General features: G+C 40.3%; 1 protein-coding gene across 2 annotated transcripts in view; it reads right to left on the bottom strand.

The window, feature by feature from the left end:
* Kpna6 (karyopherin subunit alpha 6) overlaps nucleotides 1–18,393 on the bottom strand; it is a 59,015-nt gene that overhangs the window by 5,491 nt on the left and 35,131 nt on the right. For both annotated transcript variants that reach the window (XM_077791670.1, XM_077791669.1), the window contains exons 2-13: nucleotides 14,336–14,469; nucleotides 11,953–12,045; nucleotides 11,059–11,158; nucleotides 9,148–9,242; nucleotides 8,318–8,449; nucleotides 6,796–6,884; nucleotides 5,859–5,958; nucleotides 5,407–5,570; nucleotides 5,150–5,228; nucleotides 1,556–1,681; nucleotides 1,026–1,153; nucleotides 233–411 (exon numbers count right to left, since the gene is read on the bottom strand). In XM_077791670.1, coding sequence (XP_077647796.1) covers nucleotides 233–411; nucleotides 1,026–1,153; nucleotides 1,556–1,681; nucleotides 5,150–5,228; nucleotides 5,407–5,570; nucleotides 5,859–5,958; nucleotides 6,796–6,884; nucleotides 8,318–8,449; nucleotides 9,148–9,242; nucleotides 11,059–11,158; nucleotides 11,953–12,045; nucleotides 14,336–14,469 — 1,419 coding nt within the window. The remainder of the gene's footprint in view (nucleotides 1–232; nucleotides 412–1,025; nucleotides 1,154–1,555; nucleotides 1,682–5,149; nucleotides 5,229–5,406; nucleotides 5,571–5,858; nucleotides 5,959–6,795; nucleotides 6,885–8,317; nucleotides 8,450–9,147; nucleotides 9,243–11,058; nucleotides 11,159–11,952; nucleotides 12,046–14,335; nucleotides 14,470–18,393) is intronic.

The raw sequence follows: 18,393 nt of genomic DNA, 5'->3' as shown, positions 1-18,393 counted from the left end.
GCCTGCTTCTTCAGGAATATCTGAAACCCTCTGGATGGCAGAACTTGGCTAGCATAGGAGTTCTTCACTGGTTTTGGAGACAGACAAGCCTCACGTAAGCTATGGATGCTTGCTAACCCCTCTCCCCCTCAACATACATATTTGTCTTCGGCTTTGGAGGCCTACAGTCCCAGGTTCTAACTTAGAATCTTTCCACTTAAGTGAGAGGTGAGGTCAGGAAAAGGGAACATACCATAGGCTTCTTCAATGAGGCCACAGTAGGGATTGACCCCTGAGCCACTGCGCTTCCCCTCTTGCTCTCCAAGCCGAAGAATGTTCTCTAGTCCATTGAGGGCCACTTGCACAATCTTTGAATCCATCACAGTCAGCAAGTCACACAGCGGTTTGATACAGCCCAGTGACACCAGGTACCTAGGGGCCAGAGATGAGGCAAGTTTAAAATTAATGCAGATCAAGTAAAGTGCTAGGCGGGTGCTTGTCTTGTGGATTTCTGTCATACATGTCAACATTCTCAGCAATCTACACCCTGCCCCCTTTTTTCTGGATAGCACCACATAAAAATAAACAAAAACATGCTAAGGATTGAACCCAGTGCCTCACATGGGCTAGGCAAGCACTCTTCCACTGAGCTACAGCCCCAGTGCCCAGCAATCCACACTTACTGAGTTATCCATCCCTTCTCTGAGTCATCCATCTCTTTAGCCTGCCAGTTATTGGTCTAGTTCATTTTGTCTAGTTCATTTAGGTGTATGAATAATGGAAACTACACTGATTTCAGGTAGGGGAGGGATGGTTGTGTCTCTGCCAAAGGTTTCTATTCTCAGGGAGGGAAAAGAGGCACTATAAGTCATGGTCTATAGGAATCTATTCCAAATTCCATTATCACAGTAGCAGCTTACCATTTAAAACTTATTGCAGCTGCACCCAGTGGCAAAACTATCCTAGTAAAAGCAGTTTATAGGATATTTGTAAACTATAAGCAAAGAAGGAGAAAACACATATCATTCAAGAGAGGAATATAATACCTGATCTGCTCAGGGGTTCCTCCTGATGTGGCATTGGTGATGGCCCAGGCTGCTTCTTTCCTTGTACGAAATTCTGCTTTCTGAAGGATTTCAATCAACACAGGGAAGATGTTTGCATCTATGACAGCCTTGAAAGAGAATTGAGGAAAGGGGCATGGAGGGAGATAGTCAGCTCAAGGAGAGAAAGCAAATCCAGCTCAAAAATGAGTTAAGAATTAGGTATCATCCTCTGCCTAGGAGTTCTTTGTTTTTCCCACATATGAGATAACCTAGCTTCCACTACACAGGATCTTTGACCAATAGCACACTAACTACAATTTCTGGGTTTACTTATTATTATTATTATTTTTTTTTGCAGGGGAAGGTTGCTGGGATCTAATACAAGATTTTGTGCATGCTAGGCAGGAGGACCACTGCTGAGCTCCACTCCTAGGACCTTGAACCCAATTTCTAAAGGAAAAAACATTGTTTTTCTGGACTTCCATATCTTGATGCATCCCCAGATCCCTCAATTTCTCTGTTTGTTCTACCTGTATTTGAGCCCTGTTGCCAGCAGTGATATTTGAAATGGTCCAGCAAGCTTCCTTCCGGATTGACTCCTTGGAGCTGCTCAGCAAATGGAGGAGGCAAGGGAGGGCTGAACAGTTAAGAATGACCTAGAACACCGTAAGAATAGAAAATGGAACAAAAATCAGATATTTGAACTTAATAAAAATTTAAAAGGTTGTGTACTGAGACACAAGCCAGGCACAGTGGTGCATACTTGGGAAGCTGGGGCAGGAGGATTTGCAAATTCAAGGCCAGTTGGGCAACTTAGGCAATTTTTGCCTCAAAATAAAAAATAAAAAGGGCTGGGAAGGTAGCACACAGTGATTGAGTGAGTGTCCCTGGGTTTAATCCCCAGTACCAAAACAACCACAGAGAGAAAATACTTATCTGATAATTAATATCCAGTACAAAAAAGAACTTACAACTAAATAACAAAATAACCTCCTAAATAACCAATTAAAAAATAAAAATGGGGCTGGGGTTGTAGCTCAGTGGTAGAGTACTTGCCTAGCATGTGTGAGACCCTGGGTTTGATCCCCAGCAGTATATAAAACTAAATAAACAAAATAAAGGTATTGTATCCATCTACAACTAAAAATATGAAAAAGAAATAAAAATGAAAGTGGTGGTGTATGCTTCCAATCCCAGTAACTTGGGAGGCTGAGGTAAGACTGCTAGTTTGAGGCCAACCTCAGCACATTTAGTAAGAACCTCAGCAACTTAGCAAAAACCTGTCTCAAAATAAAAAGGACTAAGGATATAGATCAGTGGTAAAGCACCCTTAGGGTCAACCCCCAAGTACCTTCCCCAAACAACAACAAAAAAGGCAAAGAAGGGTTGGGGTTGTGGCTCAGCAGTAGAGTGCTCGCCTAGCAAGTGCGAGGCCCTGGGTTTGATCCTCAGCCCCACATAAAAATAAATAAAATAAAGATTATATTGTGTTCAATTAAAAAAAAAAAGGCAAAGGACTTGAATAGACTTCTCTCCAAGAAAGATATTTAGATGGTCAAATAAGCACACAAAAAGATGCTCTACATCACTAATTAGGGATATGCAAATCTAGCCACAATGAGATATCACTTTATACCCATTAGGATAGTTGTTATAAAAACAACAAAAAACTCCAGAAATAACAAGTGTTGGAAAGATGTAGAGAACCTGGTACACACTGGAATCTGGAATACAAAATGACGTAGCAGCTAAAAAAGCAATATGATGGTTTCCTCAAAAAAAAAAAAAATTAAACATAGATGAGTGTAGTGCTCCATGCTCGTAATCCTAGCTATTCAGGAGGCTGAAGCAGCAGGATCAAGGCCAAACTGGGCATTTAGTGAGAGTCTGTCTCAAAAAATTAAAAGGACAGGAATGTAATACAGAGAGAGTACTCCTGGGCACAATCCCTAGCACTGCAAAACAAACAAACAAACAATAAATATGAAACATAAAACCATCCAATAATTACACTGGTGGGTGTATACCCACAGAAGCAAAAACATGAACCTGAACAAATATTTGTACAATAATAATGTCTGTAATAGCATTATTCATAGAAGCTTCAAGGGTAGAAACAACCCAAATGTCCACAGACAATGGATTTGAAAAATGTGGCATATACATATAATGGAATATTATTTCACCTTACAAAGGAAATTGACACATGGTACATGGATGAACCCAGAAGGAGTAACTTATTATGCTAAGTGAAATAATCCAAACAAAATAAATTCCATTTATATGAGGTAGTTATAGAAGTCAAAGTCACACAGACAGTAGAATGGTGGTTACTAGAGTACAGACAATGGAAGAATGGGGAGTTATTGTGTAATGGGTATAGAGTTTCAGTCTGAGACAATGAAAAGTTCTATAGATGGATGGTAGTGATGACTGAATAACAATGTGACTATATTTAATGTCACTGAACTATAGACTTGGAAATGGCTAAAATGATAAATTTTGTGATATCTTAATGTTTTGAGTACAGCATGCAAATACATGGATGCACATACCCACATCTCACACACATACACAAAATGATTTAGAAAATGAGGGTATGTGTGTGAGTGAGAGATTCCTCACTTATAAAATCAAAAAGGTCTGGGGATGTGGATCAGTGGTTAAGCAAAAAAAAAAAAAAAAAAAAGGAATCCCACAAAATTATGCCAACTACAAGAATACCCATATCTAAAAAAAAAAAAAAAAAGAATACCCATATCTTTTTTTTGTTTTTTGACGGCGAAGTACCAGGGATTGAACTTGGGCACTCAACCACTGACCCACATCCCCAGCCCTATTTTGTATCTTATTTAGAGACAGGGTCTCACTGAGTTGCTTAGTGCCTCGCCATTGCTAAAGCTGGCTTTGAACATGGGATTCTCCTCTCTCAGCCTTTGGAGCCTCTGTGGAATACCTATACCTCTAGCCAGGGGAAACTGGCTACTGTGTCCTCACTGGAGAGGTTTTCTTTTATTTATTTATTTATGTATGTATGTATGTATTGGGGATTAAACACAGGGGCATTTTACCACTGAGCTACATTCCCAATTCTTTATTTACTGAGATTCTCACTAAATTACTTAAGGCAGGGGCTGGGTTTGCAGCTCGGTGGCAGAGCACTTACCTCACACATGTGAGGTACTGGGTTCGATTCTCAGCACCACATAAAAATAAACAAAATAAAGAAATTGTGTCCATCTATAACTAAAAAAAAATTTTTTTTTTAAATCACTTAAGGCAGAAGTTGCTGAGGCAGCTCTCAAATTTATGATTCTCCTGTTTCAGCCTCCAGAGTCACTGGGATTATAGGCATGTACCATCATGATCACCTAGAGGTTATTTTTTTTTGAAACAAGATCTCACTATGTTGCCCAGGGTAGTCCCAAACTCAGGCTTGGGTTGAGGATGTAGTCCAGTTAGAGTACTTGCCTATATGGCAAGGCCCTGGATTCAATCCCCAGTACCAGAAAAACAACAACAAAACAAAATTAAAGAAAGAATACTGTAATGATGTCAAACTCCTGGGCTGAAGCAATTCTCCTGTCCCAGCTTCTACAGTCAGTGGGATTACACCCACGCCTGGCTTGGAGGTGCTTATATTAACATGAGGTAATGTCGATGGGTTCCTAAAGGTCTAGGATAGAGGGGTGTAGGTTTCCATATCTCAAAAGGATCACAGCTCAGACTTAACTTTATAATATCCCACTCAGTGCAGTTATTGTATTTTGTTTTCTTTCACAAAAACTAATTGGATGATGATTATCAGATTCTGATTTGTAGAAGAAATGAAGAAACCAATCGACTGTGATCATATAGAGCTGGCAGAGCTGGAATTGTTTTACTCAAGACTATGCTTTCTATGCTATGCCATGCCACCTTCCATCAGGCAGGAAAGTTCTCCACAATGCTCTCCCATAGCTGGCCTGAATTGACTGAGGATGTAGTTCAGTGGTAGAGTACCTGCCCAGCACATAAGAGACCCTGGATTCAATCCCTAGGACCACCAAAAAAACCCCCCAAAACAAAAAACCAAAATATTATAATTAGTTTTAGTTAGGATACTAGACATTCCTTTTCCTTACCTGGGTCTGGATGTCATCCCCAGTGACAATGTTACCCACAGCTCTCAGGGCAGGAGAAGCCACTTTGTTATCGTTGTGCCTACAGAGGAGAAGATCTGATCAGTGGAGAGCCAGCATACCATATTCAGCACTGCTGATCACCAGGGCTGGTAACAGCCTCATGCCTCCACACCTGAGTAGGACAACAAACTGCTAGCTGCAGCTCTTTGGCATGAGCTTGGAGAACCTTTGGGAACCTTTACCCTGAAACCACTCACATCAAAAGCTCTACCAATCTCCGGCAGACTCCAGAGTCTATGACTGCTTGGATCTTCTCATTGGGGCCATCAGACAGGTAAGAGAGAGCCCAGCAAGCATCTGCCAGTAAGTCTGAGTCACTGCTGAAGAGTAGGCGAGATAGTACAGGCAAACAAGGAGAGACCTGTTGGAAGCAGAGTGAGAAGGACTCACACGGGGACAGGGTTACATCAGCTCTATTACTAACACTAACATTGCTAACCCCTGCCCCAAGAAGTAATTCTAGATCCTGGGGAATCTCTATTATTAAACCTCAGGCCTACTTTTCACTTTTACCATCTAGGCATGCAAGATCACCTACTTTACTAACAACTGACTCCTGAGATTTGAGACTCAAAGGGAAATCTAAAGACGTTAAAAACTCCACATGATGAATCAACTATCCTTAGGGACTGAGAAGCAGCTCTCTTACCTTTGCGAACTCTGGGGGTGGATTCTTCCCTCGGCAGAGATTTGACAGGGCCCAGACTGCATTCCGTGTCATTGTCAGACGTGTGGACTTGGTGAGGAGTCTGAAGGAAAGAGCAAAGCCAGATTCTAAGCACTGATGCCCTGGCATAGGTGCTCAAACCCCAGAGGAAGGGGAGAAATCCAATCAGACCCTAAGACTCTAGCAGCCACTTTCTCATAGAACTAAACTAATAGAGTGATTTGGCTGGCTTCTGCAGAGGACCGCTGTGGCTAGTTAACACCATAGATAACAGGGACCAAACAGAGGACAGACTTTAAGTAAGCCTGAAAGATTTTAAGTAGGACACATTGTGCCCCTAAGTCTGTGCACAATTCCTGTACAAAGAGTAGGAGGGTGTTAGGCAGTAATGGAATGATTTCCTATCACTTTCCATTCTCAAGAAAGTGACACTGGTAGTCTATGAGCAAGAGAAGTTCATTCATATCTTTTGGTTTAGATGTAGCTTACTCTAATATGGGGTGGAGAAGGGAATGAGAGAGGGGCCTAGATGACTTTTCATGGGGCCTTTGATCTATGATTTACAACAAAATTGTCCAATGTATCTATGAATAACCCTACAGCAAATCAATACATTTTAGAGAAGGTTGGATTTCTTTTCTCCTTGGTTCAATGAAGCAGATATGACAAACATAAGGTTCTATAGAATTACGAGGTTAAGGAACATGGCATTCCTTAACACAGACCAGGGGCAAAAGTTTCTTAGTCTCAAAATGTATCTTTTATGTAAAGTAAAAGATAAAATTTTTGAGGATCGGAATGCACTTCTAAGGTTTTTGTATATATCTGTTATCTTTAGAGATCAAGTAAATTGTCCCCAAATGACCTGGCACAAGGCCATCTATAGATGCCCCAGGTGCAAATAATTTTAATTACTCACGTTAACAAAGGATTAAGGATGGAACAGTTCAAGACGTAATCTCGGCAAATGGAACTATCTCCAGCTATGTTTCCTAGGGCCCAGACTGCCTGAAAAGGGGATAATAAAACTGTCATCAATAGAGCCTGGTACCTTCTGTAATAACCTTGTATTCAGTCCTGCAGAATACCCAGTAGGCTGAGAACAATGTCAATCAAGGCCTGAGACATACTAAACAAGCTCAGGAAACCTCCCTGTGAAAGTCCTTATTGAGCACATGTTCTACAAGGAATTTTAGGAAGTCATGGTTCAGTAGAGGAAGACAGTACTGCTGTCTCCAGAGAAACCAAATCCAGAACCCACCATCCTGACACCCCAGGAAAATAAGTGACCAGAAAGTTGTATTCTAATAGCCATCCTGGAAGCCAACTCTATACATAGCAATGGAGGAAAGATCCCATTAACTACTCTTCCATTTCCATTCAACTAGCAAAAGTTCAGTGGGGGAAATGGAAGTTCTTTTTATTTTTGATACTAGAGATTGAAGCCAGTGGTGCTTAACTACTGAGCCACATTCCTAGCCCATTTTATTTTGGGATGGTCTCACTAAACTGCTTAGAGCCTTGCTAAATTGCTGAGGCTGGTTTTGAACTTGTGATCCTCTGGCCTCAGCCTCCTAAATCGCTGGGATTACAGGCTTGAGCCACTATGCTCAGCCTGGAAGTCCTACCTTTATCTCCATAATCTGTGAGTACTGAATTACTGTTGTGTCTCTTCCAACATTACTTCTGACACAAAATATATGGAATTCTTCCCACACTAACAATTATCTGACACTATGTGTCCAATAATTTCATTCTGACACTAACTCTTGAAGTTAGCAAATGCCACAGGTCAGTTCCAGAAGACACCCCCCCTTCAGATACCAGTCACAAGCCCTAGGGAACCACCTGGTACTTCTGACTGATCAACTATAAAACTGGGGATTCCTACATTTCTTTCTCAGATTTGGTAATTAACTGGAATGACACAGAGAATTCAAGAAAACATCACATTTACCCAGTATATTATAAAAGATAAGGCTCAGGAAGAGCCAAATGGAAGAGATGCATGGGGAAAGGTATGGAGTAGGAGAGAGTGGAGATGCAAAGCCTCCGTGCCCTCTGACACTTTTCTAGCACATGGATGTGCTTGCCAACCCAGGAAGTTCCATTGTTCAAGAGTTCTTATAATCCCATCTCCAGACTCCTTCATACCACTTCCTGGGGATATGTGTGGGAGGTGGGGCTGAGTTCCCACCCTTTAATCCTACATTTCATCTTTCTGGTGACCAAAATCATCTGAAGGCTACCAAGAGGTTCCCCTCTAAGTCACTCATCCCATATATTCAGGTGTGTTCCAAAGGAGTTCTATAAGCAACAAAAGATGCTTATCACTCAGAAAATTCCCACGAATTTAAGAGCACTACGCCAAGAACCGGGACAAAGATACACACACACACTTTTTATATTATTGATGCCATTAAGAATTTAGCAAAATGTACCTGTTCCTGTACATCCTCAAAGTCCGAGTTAAGCAGCTCTATAAAAATGGGAACAGCCCCTGCTTCAATGACAATTTTGGTCTGCTGAGAGGTTCCAGAGGCAATGTTTGTTAGAGCCCAGGCAGCTTCAAACTGAAAGTGAGATTAAGCCATGATTGAGAGGTCTGAGCAATCATGCCTACCAGTTGGTTCAAAACACTAAGCCTCTTGCCCATGAGTGAAAACAAAATCAAACACAAGTCTCTCCCCTCCCCACTTTAAATTGGGGGAAGAACACTGATATGACACTGACACATGGTGAAGATGGAACTGGGCTTAAATGGGCTTTATTTAATCCTGCACCACCATACCACCATGGGTCACTCTGAAGTACATATATACTGGGAAATGCTTAAATCTAGCTAATGTGAGGCTAATGTTACCTCACATTAGCTAAGTTTAAGAGAATTTTTTTTTCCTACTAGGGTTCAGACCCAGGATCTCATGCATGCTAATTAAGTATTCTATCATGAGTATGTCTCCAGCCCTTTTTATTTTTTATTTTGAGACAGGGTCTTGCTAAGTTCCCAGGCAGGCCTAAAACTTGATCCTCTTGTCTCAACCACCCAAACAGCTGGGATTATAAGCGTGTACCACAATGCCTGGCACACTGAGATTGTTTGAGATTTTGGCTCTCTTCTTTGAAGCCAAGACCTCTGAGGGAAACTGACAATTCCCTTAAATGTTTCTTCATATTACTATTGTCTATTTCCTGAGAGATGCAGAAACATCTCACTGTAATTTCTTGGATGAAGGGCTTTCATCTGGTCATGCATTCCCCTAGGCTTTACCTGTAATGTACAATTCTCATTCCTCTTCAGAAACTCTACAAACCGATCAACTACTCCTGGAGTGTTGATAACTTCATCTATTGGTGGACTAGGCTCTGGAAGAGTTAAGAGGGGGAAAGATGAAAAGTAAGGAGAGGCTTTGGCTAATCTGTTTACTATGGTGAATTCACAATCTTTCTTAGATATTTCTGACCACCCTTACAAACATTCCCAAATACTCTTTTGGTAAGATTGTTTTAAAAATACCTTCTCATTTCTGAACTGCATAATATAGGTGTCATGCTGAAGTATAAAATCATTCCTAATTTAGATATGCTTACTTTGATCTACTGAATGAATGTAAGTGCAAAATGATAAGGGAAAGAAGAAAGTCCAAAGGATGAGCACATTTCCCTTCTAAGACCAGTAGTCCTTTCTTGGGAGGAATGCTTAATATACTGGAGTAAGAAATATTTTTCCTATCATACATCATATATATTCATACTATTATTATTTTTTTCCTTTGGTACTGGGGCAGGCTGCCCCCCTTTTTTGTGGGGGTGGGGGTAATGAAGAGTATAGGCATGCACCACTGTGTGCCCAGCTCACACAACCAATATTTTTTAAAATATTTTTTTAGATGTTGATGGACCTTTATTTTATTCATTTATTTATATGCAATGCTAAGAATCAAACCCAGTGCCTCACACATGCTAGGCAAGCGCTCTACCACAGAGTCACAATCAGTATATTTGGGCTGGGATTGTGGCTCAGCAGTAGAGGGCTTGCCAAGCACTTGCGGGGTCCTGGGTTCGATCCTTAGCACCACCACATAAAAATAAATAAATAAAGATATTGTGTCCAGGGCTGGGATGTGGCTCAAGTGGTAGCGCGTCTGCCTGGCATGCGTGCGGCCTGGGTTTGATCCTCAGCACCACATACAAAGATGTTGTGTCCGCCGAGAACTGAAAAATAAATATTAAAAAACACACTCTCTCTCTCTCTCTTTAAAAAAAAAAAAAAGATATTGTGTCCAACAAAAACTAAAAAATAAATATTAAAAAAAGGAAGTATATTTACCCTCTGCATCTGTATATCAACCAAATGTCTGTCAAAAATATTTGCAAACCCTGGGATATAGTTCAGTGGTAGAGCGCCATGAATTTTGATCCCCAGTACCAAAAGGGAAAAAAAAAATCTATATAGACTTTTCCCTGTTTGTCATTATTTCCTAGATAATGTAACAATTATTTACATAGAATTTATACTGTATTAGGTATTTAATAATCTGGGGATGAACCTAGAGTATACCAGAGGATAGGTATAGGTTAATACTATGCTATTTTATGTAAGAAATCCCAATTGCCTGTAGAGATGGGGGGGGGAGGACATAAGTAAGGAGATTAAAAACTGCTGAGTGTAGGGGATAGCTTGACATTTTTATTTTTATTTATTTATTTTTTTTTTTTGAGAGAGAGAGAGAGAGAGAGAATTTTTCAATATTTATTTTCTAGTTTTCAGCGGAAATAACATCTTTGTTGGTATGTGGTGCTGAGGATCGAACCCAGGCCGCATGCATGCCAGGCGAGCACATTACCGCTTGAGCCACATCCCTAGCCCCCAGCTTGACATTTTTAGATAGAAGTAAAGGGTGAAATAAAAAGGTAGGTAGGGGGCTGGGGTTGTAGCTCAGTGATACAGCGTTTGCCTTGCAAGCATGAGGCCCTGGGTTTGATCCTCAGCACCACATAAAAATAAACATGAAGATATTATGTCCACCTATAATTAAAAAAATAATTAAAAAAAAAAAGAGAGAAATGCCAAAGCCAGAAGGGTTAGAGCAGAATAATCAAGAGGCAGAACAGTTGATACTAGTGAAAGGAAAGAAGCTAAATCATATAGGGTTTCTTCAAAAATGACTAGACTTTATACCTTTGGAGAGCAGTTTCCGGAATTTCTGTGTGGTTGCTAATTGCAAGTCAGAATCATCAGAAAAGAGCATCTCCACCATCTCTCTTGTGATCACACTCTCCTAGAATATAAAACAAGTTTAGGACTTTGCAAACCAACACCAGAACCAAATGTGAACAAAGATATAAACACACTTTTTTTTTTCTTTTGGTACTAGGAATTGAACTCAGGGGCACCTGACCATGAGCCACATACCCAGTCCTATTTTGTATTTTATTTGCCTCCTGTCTCAGCCTCCCGAACCGTTGGGATTATAGGCATACGCCACTACACCCGGCTGTGAGCACACACTCTTGCTTGGCATCCTTCTTTTAAAAATTTTAGGGTAAGAGGATGGCATAGTAGCTTAGGAGAGAGCGTTCGTTTAACCCCCGGCTGCTTCAAGTTGGAATATTTAGAAGTGATTCCTAATCTCTGAAGCAAAAAATGGCTTCTCTTATGTTTCCTCAGGTGTTTCTATCAGACATAAATCCTTTTTGACTCTTTCAACTGACCAGGTGGAGCAAGCCTGTAACCCCAGTGACTTGGGAAGCTGAGACAGGAGGATTGCGAGTTCAAAGCCAGCCTCAGCAAAAATCGAGGCGCTAAGCAACTCAGTGAGACCCTGTCTCTAAATAAAATACAAAATAGGACCAGGGATGTGGTTCAATGGTCAAGTACCCCTGAGTTCAATCCCTAGTACCAAAAAAAAAAACAAACAAAAAACAACCAAACTCTGACCATCTATAAAATGGCCCATGGAAGAAAGAGCTTAGCATTATTGGCAAAGCTACTAAATGACATGAACCATCCAATTTCTATTCTGTAGAAGCAAATATGTCCCTGGTCTGCATCAGGCACATACAAGAGCCTTACCCCAGTTGTAGAGCTCACATAGGAGTCCATGAGGAGACTATCAAACATGGCGGCTTCTTCATTAATCAGCTCCACATTTCTTCGTTTAAAAAGCTAAAAGTAAAGTGAAGAAAAATGGTAAGACTACTCACTGAAACAAACCAAATCAAAATATCAATAATCCAATGTTAAATTATGGCATAACTGATAAGCAAATGGTAAAGTAACTGAGAAAAGGATGCCAAGCTTTAAATACTGACAATGGAATAATACCACAAAGCTTTATTCTTTCTTTTATTTAAACCATTATTTTATTTATTTATCCTGATGTGGTGTTGAGGATTGAACCCAGGATCTTACATGTGCTAAGTGTGCACTCTACCGCCAAGCCACAACCTCAGCCCTATATATAGCTTTATTCTTATGTTACATAAGTAGAATTGTTCACTTTTCAAAAAAATTTTTTTTTACTGCCTGGCCTGGTGGCAGACACATATAATTTCAGTGGCTCAGGAAGCTGAGGCAGGAGGATCTCGAGTTCAAAGCCAGCCTCAGCAACTTAGCAAGGCCCTAAGCAACTCAGAGACACCTTGTCTCTAAATAAGATATAAAAAAGGGTGGGGATGGGGCTTAGTCAGTGGCTAGCACACCTGGGTTCAATTCCTGGCAATTAAAAAAAAAAGTTGGTTCTGGGTATTGAACCTGAGACATTATTAACCATTGAATCATATCCCTAGATCTTTTTAAATTTTTATTTTGAAATAGGTTCTCACTAAATTGCTGAGGCTGATTTTGAACTTGTGATCCTCCTGCCTCAGGCTTCTGGGCTGCTAGGATTACAGGCATGTGCCACCATACCTGGCTAATTGTTCATATTTTTTCTTTTTTAAGTTGTAGTTGGACACAATACCTTTAATTTTAAATTTATTTTTATGTAGTGCTGAGGACTGAACCCAGCGCCTTGCACCGTGGTAGGCAAGAGCGCTGCTGCTGAGCCACAACCCCAACCAGTTTACATTTTTATAAGCAAACAGAACAAAACAAAAAACAAATAACACTATTTCTTTGCCTTTTATATAAAAGATGATAGGTATAAAAGGTTTTGAAGGCGCTGGGTCTGGTGATGCTTGTTTGTAATCCCAGCAACTCAGGAAGCTAAAGCAGAGAGATTGCCAAATTTGAAGACAGCCTCAGTGACCTAGTAGGACCAACTCTGTCTAGAAACAATAAAAATAAATAAAAGAACAAAAAGTGCTAGGGATATAGCTCAATGGTAGAGTGCCCCTGGCTTCAATTCCCAGTAATGGAGGTGAGGGGACAAAGGGCTTTGAAGGAAAGGAATAACAGTATAGCAAGAAGGTGGGCAAAAGCAGGTTAGGTAACTAAATCTAGATCTAAGCAAGGCACCAATGTGGCAGTGGTAAGGTAAAGCAATAGTTTAGTCTCAGTCTGAGGGACACTTACAAAGAATAAACTCAAGTAGAATACAGCCCAGAATGGCGGATAAGACTCTTAAGTCTGGGAGCTGGGCCTTCAAGGACACTGACCCTACACTGACAGCAGTGTGACAAAGACAAGGGGCACATGGAAGTATAACTTGAAGGCTAAAAGACACAAATTAGGGATTGGTTCTCCCTTTTTCTTTCTTTCTTTCTTTTTTTTTTTTTTTAATTTTTTTACTATTTATTTTTTAGTTCTCGGCGGACGCAACATCTTTGTTTGTATGTGGTGCTGAGGATCGAACCCGGGCCGCACACATGCCAGGCGAGCGTGCTACCGCTTGAGCCACATCCCCAGCCCTCCCTTTTTCTTTTTAAATAAACTCAATGAGTTTTTCTCTTCTCCTTTTTTTTTTTTTTTAAGAGAGAGAGAACTTTAATATTCATTTTTTTTTTGTTGTTTTCGGTGGACACAACATCTTTGTTTGTATGTGGTGCTGAGGACTGAACCTGAGCCACACGCATGCCAGGTGAGCGCACCACCGCTTGAGCCACATCCCCAGCCCCGGTTCTCCCTTTCTTAAAGCTTCCAACACTTCTTCACAAAAGCAGACTGGAAGGTGGATACTGTTTTGCACACCTGTCATCCCACTGGCTGAATGCTGAGGAAGAGAACCACAAGTTTAAGGCTATAAGGCCAGCTTAAGCAACTAACTTAGTGACATGTCTTAAAAAAAAGAAAGAAATTAAAAGGGCTAGGAATGTAGCTCAGTGGAAAAGCACTCCTGGGTCCAATCCCTAGAACTGGGGAAAAAAAAAAAACCCAAAATGAAACTGGATGACTGGCCCACTAAGTAGCTAAGCTAAACATTCCTAAGGGAAAGTTGAGTGTCAAGGTAAAGGCTAACCATAGCAACTAAACTGTTTCCCTGATAAAATGTTTGAGAATATTCTGGTTAACCCACTTGCTGCTCCCGCTTCTGCTTCCGGAGCTGAATGCCCTCTTCCTCTCTTCTTCGCCTCATTTCCTCGGGGTTCAAGGCATTGTTCTTATAGCTCTTCATTCGATAATTGTCTTTTCCTGGGCTCGCCATGGTCTCTAGAAGGGAAAATATAAACACAGTGTCAAAGACTCTCAAGTAGACAGCATTTCTTTTTCATTGTGCTCTTGTTCCTAACCATGCTCTATCCTCTCCTATTCCAGTAGGACCAATGCTTCTCAGGGAGGCCCAATAATCCAATAACTGTACCTAAAATCTCCTGTGCCATGCCTACAAACATGGCAGGTGAACACATACTCAACAGTCTCCTTTAATAATAATAAGCTTGTTACATAGGTGGTATCACAGCAATTGGTATACATATAGTAGTTAAAAAGGTATGGGCCCAGGGACCAGATTGTCTGGGTTCAAATCCTGGTTCTTCAACTTGTTAGTCAAGCAACCTGAACAAATTCCTTTAATCTTTTTCCTTCAGGATCTTCTTCTTCTTCTTCTTTTTTTTTTTTTTTTTGTTTTTTTGGTGCCGGGGAATCAAAGCCAGGGCCTTGTGCAGACAACACAAGCACTCTACCAACTGAGCTCTATCCCCAGCCCAGGATCTTCTCTTTAAAACAGGGTCACAGGGGGGTACAGAGGTACACAGCCAAAATCCCAGCAGCTTAGGAGGCGGAGGCAGAAAGATAGCAAGTTTGAAGCCAGCCTCAACAACTTAGTGAGGCCTTACGCAACTTAGTGAGACTCCATCTCAAAATAAGAAATAAAAAGAGCTGTGGATGTGATTTAGTTGGTTAAGTGTCACTGGGTTCAATCCCCAGTATAAACAAACAAACAAAAAACAGGATCATGATCATTCCTATTTTACTGAGTTATTACAGGCTGAGTACTCCTTACCCTAAATACTTAAGATCAAAAGTGCTTGGGATTTCAAATTTTCAATGTTCAACCTGTATAAAGATTAAATAGTTTAATGCATGTGAAATGGGCTGGGGATATTGCTCAGTGGTAGCACTTGCCTAGCATGTACAAGGCCCATGGTTCAATCCCTGGCACTGAAAAAAAAAAAAAAAAAAAAAGTTTGACTGTGAGTACTTCTCAGAACAATGCCAGGGCAAATTATCACAAGTTATGATCAAGCCATTCCACAAAAAAAAAAGAGCCATGATTTGCCCAATAAACTCAGATATTACCAAGCAAAATAATACAGTACATATCTGCAAACCTATCACCCAATCTAAGAACATTATCAATATGCTTAAAATTAGTCGTCCTGCGCTCTTCCCCTATTCTAGAATCCCTCATCTCCAACAACAACAACAACAACAATGCCCCATTATCATGAAATTTTATCATTTTTACTTTTGTCTTTGCTATTAATCACACATATATATGTCCCTAAACAATCTGTTTTGTCTTCTGAAAGTGATTTCACCCCCATTTTCTGGGTTTCTAAGATTCACTCATGTTTCTGCATGTAGCTATATTTCATTATTTTTTCCTATTTTATTATTTCACAATTTAACTATATCACACTTTATTTTTCTGTGGGTCTTTTCCCTCTAGCTTTTTCCTGTTACAAATCTATGGGGAATGCTGGGCACAGTGGCACATGCCTGTAATCCCAGTGGCTTGAGAGACTAAGACAGGAGAATCGCAAGTTCAAAGCCAACCTCTGTAATTGCAAGGCACTAAGCAACTCAGTGAGAACCCGTCTCTAAATAAAATACAAAATAGGACTGGGGATGTGGCTCAGTGGTTGAGTACCCCTGAGTTCAATCCCCAGTACCAAAACTAACAACAACAAAAAAAAAACAAACCCACAAATCTATGGGGAAGCTACTGAGGAATCAGTGATAGATACATTTTCTGAAATTCTAAATTTTGGGGATAAGGGCAGTACTGGAGATTGAATTCAGTGTCACTCTACCACTGAGCTACCTACATCCCCCTGCCCTTTTTATTTTTTTTAGACAGGGTGTCACAAAATTGCTGAGGCCAGGGCTCGGGATATAGCTCAGTTGATAGAGTGCCTGCCTCTCATGCACAAGGCCTTGGGTTCAATCCCCAGAACCCCCCCACACACACACACACACACACTGATCTTCCTGAGTTGCTGGATTAATTATAGGCATGCACTACCACACCTGCACACCCAGCAGAAATTCTGTTTAAAAGCTAAAATTGGATTATTGGCAAATACTGACTCATTTTATGAAAATCCCTAATATCCAAACCTGAATAACCATAGTTTGTCTGATACTCATTCTTCCAAGTAAAAATAGTGTTAAAAAAAAAATGTCAGAGGGCTGGGGTTGTGGCTCAGCCGAGCATTCGTCTAGCAAGTGCAAGGTCCAGGGTTCGGTCCTCAGCATCACATAAAAATAAGTAAAATAAAGGTATGGCATCCAACTACAACTAAAAAGTAAATATTAAAAAAAAAGATTCATTAAAAAAAGGGGGGAGGAGGCTGGGGAGGTGGCTCAGTGGCAGAACACATGTGGCAGAGCACATGTAGCCTTGCAATGTGAGGCACTGGGTTCAATCCTTAGCACCACTTAAAAATAAATAAACAATAACAACAAAAATAATAATTTTAAAAATTTAAATTTTTTTTTTTTTTTTTAAAAAAAGGTCAGACTGGAGTTGTGGCTCATTGGTAAAAGTGCTTGCCTGGCATGTGTGGGGCACTGGATTTGATTCTCAGCACTGCATATAAATAAGTGAATAAAATAAAGGTTCATCAACAACTAAAAATAAATACTTAAAAAAAAAAAAAGGCTAGTTTAGCCAGGTTCAGTGATGCATGCCTATAATCCCATTGGCTCTGGAGGCTGAGGCAGAAGGATTGGGAGTTCAAAGCCAACCTCAGCAATTTATCAAGGCCCTAAGCAACTCATCGAGACCCTGTCTCTAATAAAATATACAGCTAAGAAAAGGGCTAGAAATGTGTTTCAGTGGTTAAGCTTCCCTGGATTCAATCACCAGTACCCTCACCCTCCCCAAATCAAGTCTAGTTTATAGTTAACAACTTAAGCTCACAGGTGATTTTTCCCCAGATATTTTTCAAGGGTTGAATTTGTATGGCTTCATCGGGGATAGTCTTCTTTTGATTTATAGTGCTAGGGACAGAACCCAGAAGCTTGCACATACTAGGCAACCACTCTACCACTGAGATACATGCCCAAATCAATTACTAAGGATATACTTTTATTTATTTATGGTGGCACTGGAAATTATATCACTGAGCTACACTCTGAGCCTTTTTGTATTTTGAGAAGGGTCTCACTAAGTTGCTGAAACTAGCTTCAAACTTGGGATCCTCCTGTCTTAGTCTCCCAAGTCACTGGGATTACAGCTATGGGCCACTGAGTCTGGCCTCACCAAGGACATTATTTTTAAAAAAATACAGTTGATGGTAAAGAATACAAAGATTACTAGTATTCTTTGATACCACTGCCTTGATTTGAGCTAAAGCATAAGTACAGATATCAATACAGTGAAAATGGCAAACAACATTTTAGTCTTCAAAAACCCTCTGAAGTGGTGGTCACAAGGATACACTGGGGTCTGCAGACCACGTTTTGAGAATTGATGCTCCAAGGAATGAGTTGTAATGTCAAAGTTGTCTTCCAGTATGTTGCTAATTTAACTAGCTAAGCAATAAACAAAAGGTTCCCACTGATATATTATCTTTTGTTAATATATAGTTTTGTTCTTTTAAAAATATTTTTTTAGTTGTCAAAGGATTTTATTTATTTATATGTGGTGCTGAGAATCAAACCCAGTGCCTCACACATGCTAGGCAAGTACTGTACCACTGAGCCACAACCTCAACTCCTGATATATTATCTTGAACAACACTTAGAATCATCACTTTTCAGTACACTAGGTGTGATACAATGTTCCACTGGGGTATAAGTACTTGCATCATTCCAGATTACTAATGAGGTTAGATTTCATATGATTTACTAGCCATATTTCTCCTTTTGTGGAAACAAACCATGTTTTAAAATATTTTATTTAGA

The sequence above is a fragment of the Urocitellus parryii genome, chromosome 11 (genome assembly GCF_045843805.1).
Source record: "Urocitellus parryii isolate mUroPar1 chromosome 11, mUroPar1.hap1, whole genome shotgun sequence".
Lineage (NCBI taxonomy): Eukaryota > Metazoa > Chordata > Mammalia > Rodentia > Sciuridae > Urocitellus > Urocitellus parryii.
The sequence above is the reverse complement of the archived record's forward strand: the minus strand, read 5'-3'. Positions and strand labels throughout refer to the sequence as shown.